The sequence below is a fragment of the Manis pentadactyla genome, chromosome 4, assembly GCF_030020395.1.
Source record: "Manis pentadactyla isolate mManPen7 chromosome 4, mManPen7.hap1, whole genome shotgun sequence".
NCBI lineage: Eukaryota > Metazoa > Chordata > Mammalia > Pholidota > Manidae > Manis > Manis pentadactyla.
In genome coordinates this window covers 40990179-41003046 of record NC_080022.1, presented here as the reverse complement: position 1 = coordinate 41003046, position 12868 = coordinate 40990179, and the positions used below count along the sequence as shown (strand labels likewise).

At 36.3% G+C, this 12868-nt stretch overlaps 1 protein-coding gene across 4 annotated transcripts in view; it reads left to right on the top strand.

Annotated features, from left to right (window-relative positions):
- The window catches only part of EPS15 (epidermal growth factor receptor pathway substrate 15), a 161210-nt gene that overhangs the window by 134730 nt on the left and 13612 nt on the right, over nt 1-12868 (top strand). For all 4 annotated transcript variants that reach the window (XM_057500206.1, XM_057500205.1, XM_057500204.1 and 1 more), the window contains one exon: nt 2014-2080. In XM_057500206.1, coding sequence (XP_057356189.1) covers nt 2014-2080 — 67 coding nt within the window. The remainder of the gene's footprint in view (nt 1-2013; nt 2081-12868) is intronic.

Sequence of the window (12868 nt, the reverse complement as noted above, 5' to 3'; positions counted from 1 at the left end):
AAAGGGAGAGTAGATGGCTGATGTAGAAGAGAATTTCATAGATAAATTAGGTGGCCTTGTAGGGAGGATTTCAGAACATTAGTTCTATAAAATCATTCCATCTGAATTTTAGTTATGAAAATTGCTTCTCTCTACTAAATTGCCTAATTATCAAACTGAACATAACATAATTTTGTGGTCACTTATTCCTTAATGGTCTGCACAGTTCTGTTCCCCATGCTATCCCAGGGGTCTTAAGAGTGATTGCCCAGTGTATGATGAAGTAATAGAAGTGAAACCTGACATACACGTAGGCATGCTTTTTCTATACCTCTCTGTGACAGCAAACGAAACGTGCAAGCTATTGTTAAAAACAGGCCTGTTAGTTTTTCCTTCCCTCAAAGTCAAGAGAAGAAGCAGTAGTAGGTGGTGATTTAGGTTATCATGTCAGTGACTCTCTCATACTGGTATTTGGACTGTTATATTAGGAACCATGGAAAGCTGCTTTGCTATACAGACTACCTTAATGTTCTTCTTTGACTGTTATGTATTTTCATTCAGCAGATGTAATCAGAGTATAAGCTGGTGTGCTAGTATTAATAAGACCATTGGCATCAGTTCAAATAAGCACTATTATTTTCTTTTTGAAAGACTTCATTAGTATTAAGTACTTCTTTCTGCTAGTAGTTTTAATGGGTCCTCTTATATAAAGAGAGTTATATTTTGACTCCCAGTTAGCATTATTTTTGTCTTTTCAAATACATCTGTTTTACTTAGAAAATTATAAATTGAGCTCTGCAATATCCTTTGACATTCAAAGGTCATATCCAATTTCTTCTAAAAGTAGAGCCTGTATAATACAGATGACCCATTAATAAGCATGAATCAGAATGGGAGATAAATGTTCCAAAACTGTTTTCATGCCCCTTTCACCTGTGTACCAAGGCTTTCATCTGGCCTCTTAACAAGAGCCTCATGCCAGAAAGAGAAGGTTCCCTTATCTTCCTAAATATACAGTTTGTTTGACAAAGATTAAACACTAAAGAAAACAGTTCAATAGCAGGAATCTCTGGTTTCTGATAAAGTCCTTACACAAGGTAGCTACTCATCCTTGCCACTTGATCCAGATTTTTACATGACTTATTATTACTGGACATGGCAGGATATTTTTTTAGCAGAAAGCTGTATATCTTCTGTCTGAACATGTATACTCTTCTCTTGATCCCTCTTTCCTCTCAATCCCTCTTTTTCTTCCCTTCCCTTTCCTCTCCCTCTTACTTGTCTTCATGTTTCCTCCTAGGGGGAGAATGCCAGAATTATATTTAGGTGACAATTAGAAAATGGAAATCTAGCATTGCCTTATAGTAAATATGCATCCTAAATTCAACATACCATCTTGGAATAAGAAAAGGACATTAATGGGAGAACTGGTCAAGTCCAAATAAAGTCTATAGTATTTGTACCAGTATTAACTCCTTAGTTTTAGTGGATTTATATTAGTATGAGATACTAACATTAGAGGAAGCTGAGTTAAGGGCATATGGGAACTCTGTATTTTCTTTACAGCTATTCTAAAATCTAAAATTATTTCAAAATAAAAAGTCAAAATAGTGTGTATCTGTACAAGTAGCAAAATTATGAAGAAAAGAAGAGAAATGAATACCACCAGTCAGGAAACGATTACCTCTACAGAGGAAGAGGGGTGGGATTGTGATTGGAGAAGGGCACATGAATACTTTGTGTTGGCAGTTTCCTGGGAGGTGATTACAAAGGTGTTCGTTTGATACTTGTTAAACTGTACCTATGTTTCATATACTTCTCTGAATGGATGTTATATTTCACAAGAAAAGAAGATTGGAAAATTATATGTATGATTTCGATATAATAAGATTGCAAATCAGTAAGGGGAAACATTTGCTCCTAATGCTGTGTATTTCTTAATTTAGAGTGTGTAAAGAGTACTTCCTTTGATGTGGCAGTGAGGTTTCACTTAGAAAGTATTCCTTTTAGTCATGTTTTCTGCAATTTGTTTAGGTGGAAACATTGAAACATAATGATCCTTTTGCTCCTGGTGGCACAGTTGTCGCAGCAAGTGATTCTGGTAAGGAAATAAGTTACCAATTTCTTTGAACAGAAATGCTACCTTTTTCTTTAAGCTTCTTTGTTTGGTCTCCATAGACATTTGTCATGTTTACTTATTTATGGCTTTAAAAGTATTGTACAATTATATCCAATTATAATCTACCACTAATAAGTGTATATCACTTTCTGCTTTTATTATTCATTATTTATTGTTCATGTTGAAGATCATAGTAGGATATGTACTCTAGCCAATATCAGTGAAACCAGTATTAATTTTTCTTTATAAAAGGCAGTGTTGCTTAGCAGTTTCAAAGTCAACATTGCTTCTTAAGGATCTTGGCCTAAATTTAAAAATTAGTGGTTTCTAATAGGTGATGATGAGAACTTTACAAATAGAAGATAGGTTCTGTTAGTAATAAAAAGGAAAACTAAATCTTCTAGCATCTAGTCTTCATGCTTCATTTGTAGTATCTACTTTTCCATTTATCCTTTTAATAACCTTTTAAATAATAGTCCCATTTTAAAGATCAGGAAACTGAGGAACAGAGCATTAAGTAACTTGATCAAGATTATACGGTTGAGTAAATTTGAACCAGGTAAAGCCAAGATTCAGACCTAAGTCTGACAGAATCTAAAAGCTTTTTCAACTAAGTAACTTTGCTTCTTTGTTACTATTCATTTAAAAACAAAAAAAACAAACCAGCTATTGTGTAGAAGAGCAGGGTATTAGAGGGAGATTAACTCATCCTGAAAATAGGATGCTTTGTTTTTCCAGATGAAAATAGGGTGAGTTACTTAGTACATAATGTTGCTGATTGTGACAAATTGAAGATTATTAGCATAAAGATTAGTAGAAATGCCTTCACAATTTGGATTTTTTGTATTGTACAAGTTGTAATAAGAAATTTAGCAGTGTGCATTGTTTTGAGGTTGAAAATTACCTTCCAATATGAGTAGCAAAAGACGAATGTAAAAAGCAAATCTGTAGAAAACAAGATTTAATGTAGTGCTGGCTATTAATTTTATTTATTTATTTAATTGTTTTATTTATTTTTTATTAAGGTATCATTGATATACACTCTTCTGAAGGTTTCACAAGAAAAACAATGTGGTTACTACATTTACCCTTACTGTTGAGTCCCCCCCAATACCCCACTGCAGTCACTGTCCATTAGTGTCATAACATGTCACAGAGATTCTACTTGTCGTCTCTGTGCTACACTGTCTTCCCCGTGACCCCACACACACCATGTGCACTAATCATGATATGATACCTACCCCTCAATGCCCTTCTCCCTCCCTCCCCACCCATCCTCCCACACCCCTCCCCTTTGGTAACCACTAGTCCCTTCTTGGAGTCTGTGAGTCTGCTGCTGTGTTTTGTTCCTTCAGTTCTGCTTCGTTGTTATACTTCACAAATGAGGAAAATCATTTGGTATTTGTATTTCTCTGCCTGGCTTATTTCACTGAACATAATACCCTCTGGCTCCATCCATGTTGTTGCAAATGGTAGGATTTGTTTTCTTCTTATGGCTGAATAGTATTCCATTGTGTATATGTGCCACATATTCTTTATCCATTCATCTACTGATGGACACTTAGGTTGCTTCCATATCTTGGCTATTGTAAATAGTGCTGGGATAAACATAGGGGTGCATCTGTCTTTTTGAATCTGAGAACTTGTATTCTTAGGGTAAATTCCTAGGAGTGGAATTCCTGGGTCAAATGGTATTTCTATTTTTAGTTTTTTGAGGAACCTCCATATGCTTTCCACAATGGTTGAAGTAGTTTACATTCCCACCAGCAGTGTAGGAGGGTTCCCCTTTCTCCACATCCTCACCAGCATTTGTTGTTCCTAGTCTTTTCTATGTTGGCCATCCTTACTGGTGTGAGGTGATATCTCATTGTGGTTTTAATTTGCATTTCTCTGATAATTAGTTATGCATCTTTTCATGTGCCTGTTGGCCATATGAATTTCTTCTTTGGAGAATTGTCTGTTCATATCCTCTGCCCATTTTTTAATAGGGTTATTGCCTTTGGGGTGTTGAGGCGTGTGAGTTCTTTATATAGTTTGGATGTTAACCGCTTGTCAGATATGTCGTTTACAAATATATTTTCTCATACTGTAGGATGCCTTTTTGTTCTGCTGATGGTATCCTTTGCTGTACAGAAGCTTTTTAGCTGGTTGTAGTCCCATTTGTTCATTTTTGGTTTTGTTTCCCTTGCCCAAGGAGATGTATTCAGGAAAAAGTTGGTCATGTTTATATTCAAGAGATTTTTGCCTATGTTTTCTTTTGAGACTTTTATGGTTTCATGACTCACATTCATGTCTTTGATCCATTTTGAGTTTACTTTTATGTTTGGGGTTAGACAACAATCCAGTTTCATTCTTGCATGTAGCTGTCCAGTTTTACCAACACCAGTTGTTGAAGAGGCTGTCATTACCCCATTGTATGTTCATGGCTCCTTTATTGTATATTAATTGACCATATATACTTGGGTTTATATCTGGGCTCTCTAGTCTGTTCCATTGGTCTGTGGGTCTGTTCTTGTTGCTGGCTATTAATTTAAACCAAAACTTAGAATGACAGCAAATAAGATATCTAAAAGGCTTATTGTAGTAACACTGTTTAAATTACATCTTTCTAAAATACATATGCTTTTTTAGACTCGTTATTGACCTGATGAACTAATATATTGCTAGGAATATTGTATGATTAGAAAGAATAACATAAGAGAATAAGGCAAAAAGTTAATGTATGTATAATTCACTCTTGATTACCACACTAAGGAAATGATAAGTGTCATAAGAGTTCATTAAAGCTGCAAGAATTTAAAGGAAAAGAGATTGTCTCCACTTAGGATAAACATGAATGATTTCAAATTACATGGTGGCTTTTGTGGTATGCTGTTGAAAGAATGGGCTAGGAATTTAGTAAGTAGATACAGAAAGAGTATGTAAAGCAAAGAATGTAACATGAGCAAGGAATGGAAACAGGATATACAAGGCATGTTCACAGAAAAATAGACATTTTGGTAAAGCTTATTTAAAAATAAAAGAATAGTCAGGTAATGGCAAGGTTTCTATTGCCTTTGTTTGTCTTCTCTTTCAATTTCAGGCCCTAACTCATTTTCTGTGAAGTGTTAGAATAAATGACTATAATCACCTGGGAGGGAGCTAAGATTTATTGTTATTAATCCTTATAATAATAGATGCCATTTATTGAGCACTTGCACAATTCCAGCACTCTATGTGCTAACCATTTCCATACTTGGTCTCATTTAATACCCACAGCAACTACATGAGATAATTGGCATTATATTTAGTATATAGACAAGGGAAAGCAAGACATGGAGAGATGAAGCCATTTCACAAGGCTAAAAAAGTAGTAATAGACGGAACCACATTCAGATGAGGTCTCTGGTTTTCCATCAGCCTCTTTGGTCGTTCCTTCTGTGGCCTTTGCTGATTTGTCCTCTTTTCCCTAACTTCTCTGTGTTGTGTTGCTCCAGGTCTTAGGTCCTGGATCTCTTTTCTTTTCTGCCTGAACTCCATTGGGGATCTCATCTGGTTTCATGGCTTCACATATTATCTATATGCTGATTTATATTTCTAGCCACATCTTTTTTCCTGAACTCTAGACTTATATATCCAACCACCTGCTGACATCTCAGTTGAGTATCTGGTAGACCCACCTGATGCAACATATCTAACACTGAACATACCATCTTCCTCTCCAGATGCTACTCTTGTGTCTTAATTCATGTAATTGCATCTTTAACATTGGTAGGACCTAATACCATAGAACCCACCCTTATTTTTTCTTTTTCTCTTACTCTACCCCTAAGCTGTCAGGAAATCTTACCGACTCTGCCTTCAAATTATACCCTCAGCCAATCACTGTAGACTTCCTCTCTATCATTCCTCACTTCCAATAAATTGCCAAGTACTGTTGTTTTACCCCCATGTGGATCCTGATTGTCTGTTCCTCCTTATGCTCAGTCTTGTTGGGCCTTCATCATGTTTTACCTGGACTGTGATATTAAATTGCTTGCAGTCTCTTTACCTGCCAATTTGTCATCTGCATGATTGCCAGAATAGTCTTTCTTAACATTTGACCATATTGTTAAACCAAAAATATAAGTCACTGGCCCTGTGCTCTGGATATATGTATGTGTATGTTTATAATTTTTTTATTATTTGTATTATAATTTAATATACTGTTACATGTTATCTGTATTATATGTATAAATATTGATGGTTTTCTATTTACTGTGTCACAGGTATATATCTGAAAGTCATCTGCCCTCTGAAATATAAAACAATACTGCACATCTGGCTATCCCATGTCTATCTCTGTTAATATGGTACCATCTACTCAGTTATCCAAGCAGAGACCTGGAAGTCATCCTAGGTTGCTTCCCTACCCTCCCACCCCAGAGCTTCTGGGACATTTCAGAGGCTTACAGATTGACTGCTGAAGAAATGATGATTTGTCTCGAATCTGCTACATTGTCATAAGATTTTGAAGTGAATGGAAACATAAATAGCCTAGAGAGGGGTTGTTATGATTAGGGCATAGGTACTTGAGTACAACTACCAGAACTTGCTCAGATAAAATTTCTTAGGTTTTCTTAGTCTGAGTTCCCTAAACTAAAAATTTAGGTTAATTATTGTACTTCATGGGTCTGTTGGGTAGATTAAATGAGGTAATTTAGGTCAAAGTATTTATTGTGTTATGTATCACAGTAAATGGTGGCTGCTGTTACTAGTACTCCTCCTTCTCCTACTACTTCTTTTTAATGTGTGGTTCCCAAGTATAGACTGATATTACTTGTAATTTACCAAGTGAAATAAGAACAATGGGAAGAGAAACAGAGGGAGAGAACGTATGTGCATGTATGTATAAGTACTGCCAACTGTTTTTTCCTGGAAAGAATTATTTTAATCTAAGATGGTTTTCTCTTCTTTTTTTGCCTTTAAAGTCCTTTTGTTTGTGAAATGAAAGCTGGACGTTTTTTAGTTCTTATTGTTAATTTGTTTCCCCCTTACTTATGTATGTATATAGGTTCTTAATATATTTATTTAGCTTACTCATTCACAATATCCCAACATCTGGAAATCACTGAGCCTCAGAGAGGTGGCATTACATAGCCAAGTCACTAACATTTGCCTGCTTTACTCATGCCCCTATATCCCTGTCCTTTTTTCACCAGGAAGTTTAGTGTTCAATCAGAAAAAACATTAATCTCACAGAATAAGAAAACTATAGGCTTTCAAAATAAATTAAAAACACAAAGGTACATTTTTACTCTTGAAAGTTAAATGATAAATCATTCCACTCCTGCCTCTAAAGTATAGCAGTTAGGATAGAGACAGAAGGACATTAAAGATTTTTGATATTTTGCCTCACACTGGGGTCTTTTCTTTTTATTATTAAGGTATCATTGATACACAGTCTTTTCTCAGGTTTCACATGAGCAACATTGTGGTTACTACATTCACCCATATTATCAAATCCCCCCACAAACCCCATTGCAGTCATTGTCCATCGGCATAATAAGATGCTATAGAGTCACTACTTGTATTCTCTGCGCTATACTGCCTTCCCTTTGCCCCCCCATATTATGTATGCTAATCATAATACCCCTTAATCCCCTTTTCCCTCCCTCCCCACCCACCCTCTCCAACCCCTTTCCCTTTGGTAAATGCTAGTCCATTCTTGGGTTCTGTGAGTCTGCTGCTGTTTTGTTCCTTCAGTTTTGCTTTGTTGTTATACTCACACTGGGGTCTTTTTAACATTTGCTCCTGGTAGACACATTGCAGACTAAGAAAGAAAACTAAAGAAAGCAAATTCAAGTAACTTGGTCTCTACCCACACTTTATTTTGACTTGTAAAAGTTTTTTCCACTTCATCTTAAATGAGATTCGTTCTATGCTAGAAAATTGTTTGCAAGGAAAATTTTACTAACTCCTGACTTAGAAAATGTAGAATCTTTTCAACTCTTAATTAAAGCTTTATAAAAATATCCTGCAGATATAGAAGGGAGCTCGTGGCCTCCCCAGAGCATCTTTGCTTTAGTAGTGCCAAGTAGTTCTTCATTTTTACAGGCTATGACTGAAGCTAAGCATGCAGATGTTCTTATGTTTTATTATTCTTAACCTGTGCTTTCTTTCATGTTTCTTCTCTAATTTTCTCCATTTTCACAAACCACAGGCCTGTCCACAGGACTGTCTCTTCAAGTCCACTTAATTTTTTAATGGAGAAATGTGTATTTATGAGCAGTTTCTATTTGTATATTTTTGTATAGTATGTGTATGTCTAACTCTTTTTCTACCTCCTTTCGTTCCACAAGTAAAAGAAAGTGAAACCTTTTTTGTAAAGTCATCTTTGCCTCTTGCACATAAACGTAGGTGTTGCTTCTCCTACCGTTCCACAAAAGCACTAGGTTTGCTGTCTTTGAACTTGAACACAAACTGTGTAGCCATTGTGTACATGTGTATCTCTCAGTTATATTATGAGGTCCTTGAAGGTTGGTATTATTCCCTGCCAAATCCCTAGTACCTATCCTTGATCATAATAGATGCTTAGTAAGTATGAGTGGAGGAATGAGTGTTAATGAGTGAATGAATTGGAGACCAGCTTGAGAGATAGATCCTTTATTAATCACCAACCTCTACACCTCAGATTATTCATGAGTATCTCCTGAAGGTTTTCTGTGAGCTTGAATTTGATTATCTTACGGGTTATAAATAGGTATAGGGTAAAAAGTTTCTTCCTGCTCCCAGGATTCTCTGCTGGGCAGCTGTTCCTTAGGGATGGTGAACCTAAAACTCCTTTCCTTTGTTTGTTGTTGGTCAGTGGTTGTGCTAAGAAATGATACCTGTTTGGAAGACCCTTACTGAACAGATGGTTTTTGTCCCCATTTTTTTCTCCAATATTTTCAACAAATGTAAGTGTCATCTATCTACTTACCAGAGCTTATTCAAGGCCTTGAATATAAAATAGTTAAAACGAAGTTCCTGTCTTTGTAGAGCTTATAGGGGAAAGATAGGCAATAAAGAAATACATAATATGTCAGGTATGATGAATATTGTTAATTAAAAGCAAGGCAAGGGGATAACAAGTGACATGCCTAAAAGGTAGCTTTATCATTCACACCTCACAAAAAATCATATCAGAAGAGTATGATCTCAAATATGTACGAAAAAAATACCAGGAAAAAATGCTGTTAAGGAAGTATGTTAAATATTGGTTAAGGGTTATTTCTGATGAGATTATAGATGGTTTTTAAAATTGTGCTTTCATATATTTTTCCAGCGTGTTCATTACCTTTATTTATATTTATTTTTTATTATTTATTTATTTGTTTAATTTTGGTATCATTAATCCACAATTACATGAAGAACATTATGTTTACTAGGCTCCCCCCTTCACCAAGTCCCCCCACATACCCCTTCACAGTCACTGTCCATCAGCATAGTAAGATGCTGTAAAATCACTACTTGTCTTCTCTGTGTTGTAGAGCCCACCTCGTACCCACCCCCCACATTGTACATGCTAATTGTAATGTCCCCTTTCTTTTTCCAGCCCTTATCCCACCCTTCCCACCCATCCTCCCCAGTCCCTTTCCCTTTGGTAACTGTTAGTCCATTCGTGGGTTCTGTGATTCTGCTGCTGTTTTGTTCCTTCAGTTTTCCTTTGTTCTTATACTCCACAGATGAGTGAAATCATTTGGTACTTCTCCTTCTCTGCCTGGCTTATTTCACTGAGCATAATACCCTCTAGTTCCATCCATGTTGTTGCGAATGGTAGGATCTGTTTTTTTCTTATAGCTGCATAATATTCCATTGTGTATATGTACCACATCTTCTTTATCCATTCATCTACTGATGGATATTTAGGTTGCTTCTGCATCTTGGCTATTGTAAACAGTGCTGCAATAAACATAGGGGTGCATCAGTGTTTTTCAAACTGGAGTGCTGCATTCTTAGGGTAAATTCCTAGAAGTGGAATTCCTGGATCAAATGGTATTTCTCTTTTGACTTTTTTGAGGAACCTCCATACTGATTTTCACAATGGCTGAACTAGTTTACATTCCCACCAGCAGTGTAGGAGGGTTCCCCTTTCTCCACAACCTCGCCAACATTTGTTGTTGTTTGTCTTTTTGATGATGCAATCCTTACTGGTGTGAGGTGATATCTCATTGTGGTTTTAATTTGCATTTCTCTGATGATTAGCGATGTGGAGCATCTTTTCATGTGCCTGTTGGCCATCTGGATTTCTTCTTTAGAGAACTGTCTATTCAGCTCCTCTTCCCATTTTTTAATTGGATTATTTGCTTTTTGTTTGTTGAGGTGTGTGAGCTCTTTATATATTTTGGATATCAATCCTTTATTGGATCTGTCATTTATGAATATGTTCTCCCATACTGTAGGATACCTTTTTGTTCTATTGATTGTGTCCTTTGCTGTATAGAAGCTTTCTAGCTTGATATAGTCCCACTTGTTCATTTTTGCCTTTGTTTCCCTTGCCCGGGGAGATATGTTCATGAAGAAGTCACTCATGTTTATGTCCATGAGATTTTTGCCTGTTTTTTTCTAAGAGTTTTATGGTTTCATGACTTACATTCAGGTCTTTGATCCATTTGGAGTTTACTTTTGTGTATGGGGTTAGACAGTGATCCAGTTTGATTCTCTTACATGTAGCTGTCCAGTTTGGCCAGCACCATCTGTTGAAGAGACTCATTTCCCCATTGTATGTCCATGGCTCCTTTATCGTATATTAATTGGCCATATTTGTTTGGGTTAATGTCTGGAGTCTCTGTTCTGTTCCACTGGTCTGTGGCTCTGTTCTTCTGCCAGTACCAAATTGTCTTGATTACTGTGGCTTTGTAGTAGAGCTTGAAGTTGGGGAACGAGATTCCCCCCACTTTATTCTTCCTTCTCAGGATTGCATTGGCTATTCAGGGTCTTTGATGGTTCCATATGAATTTTTGAACTATTTGTTCCAGTTCATTGAAGAATGCTGTTGGTAATTTGATAGGGATTGCATCAAATCTGTATATTGCTTTGGGCAGGATGGCCATTTTAACGATATTAATTCTTCCTAGCCAGGAGCATGGGATGAGTTTCCATTTGTTAGTGACCTCTTCGATTTCTCTTAAGAGTGTCTTATAGTTTTCAGGGTATAGGTCTTTCACTTCCTTGGTTGGGTTTATTCCTAAGTATTTTATTCTTTTTGATGCTATTGTGAATGGAATTGTTTTCCTGATTTCTCTTTCTATTAGTTCATTGTTAATGTATAGGAAAGCTACAGATTTCTGTGTGTTAATTTTGTATCCTGCAACTTTGCTGTATTCTGAGATCAGTTCTAGTAGTTTTGGAGTGGAGTCTTTAGGGTTTTTTATGTACAATATCATGTCATCTGCAAATAGTGACAGTTTGACTTCTTCACCAATCTGGATTCCTTGTATTTCTTTGTTTTGTCTAATTGCCATGACTAGGACCTCCAGTACTATGTTGAATAACAGTAGGGAGAGTGGGCATCCCTATCTTGTTCCCAATCTCAGAGGAAAAGCTTTCAGCCTCTTGCTGTTCAGTATGATTTTAGCTGTGGGTTTATCATATATGGCCTATATTATGTTGAGATACTTGCCCTCTATATGCATTTTGTTGAAGTTTTTATCATGAATGGATGTTGAATTTTGTTGAATGCTTTTTCAGCATCTAAGCATCTATGGAGATGATCATGTGGTTTTTGTCCTTTTTGTTGACGTGGTGGTTGATGTTGATGGGTTTTCGAATGTTGTACAATCCTTGCATCGCTGGGATGAATCCCACTTGGTTATGGTGTATGATCCTTTTGATGTATTTTTGAATTTGGTTTGCTAATACTTTGTTGAGTATTTTTGCATCTACGTTCATCAGGGATATCGGTCTATAGTTTTCTTTTTTGGTGGGGTCTTTGCCTGGTTTTGGTATTAGGGTGATGTTAGCTTCATAGAATGAGTTTGGGAGTATCCCCTCCTCTTCTATTTTTTGGAAAACTTTAAGGAGAATGGGTATTATGTCTTCCCTGTATGTCTGATAAAATTCCGAGGTAAATCCATCTGGCCCGGGGGTTTTGTTCTTGGGTAGTTTTTTGATTACTGCTTGAATTTCGTTGCTGGTAATTGGTCTGTTTAGATTTTCTGTTTCTTTCTGGGTCAGTCTTGGAAGGTTGTATTTTTCTAGGAAGTTGTCCATTTCTCCTAGGTTTCCCGGCTTGTTAGCATATAGGTTTTCATAGTATTCTCTAATAATTCTTTGTATTTCTGTGGGGTCCGTCGTGATATTTCCTTTCTCGTTTCTGATTCTGTTGATGTGTGTTGATTCTCTTTTTCTCTTAATACGTCTGGCTAGAGGCTTATCTATTTTGTTTATTTTCTCAAAGAACCAGCTCTTGGTTTCATTGATTTTTTTCTATTGTTTTATTCTTTTCAATTTTATTTATTTCTTCTCTGATCTTTATTATGTCCATCCTTCTGCTGACTTTAGGCCTCATTTGTTCTTCTTTTTCCAATTCCAATAATTGTGACGTTAGACTATTCATTTGGGATTGTTCTTCCTTCTTTAAATATGCCTGGATTGCTGTATACTTTCCTCTTAAGACTGCTTTCGCTGCGTCCCACAGAAGTTGGTGCTTTGTGTTGTTGTTGTCATTTGTTTCCATATATTGCTGGATCTCCATTTTATTTTGGTTATTGATCCCTTGATTATTTAGGAGCATGTTGTTAAGCCTCCATGTGTTTGTGAGCCTTTTTG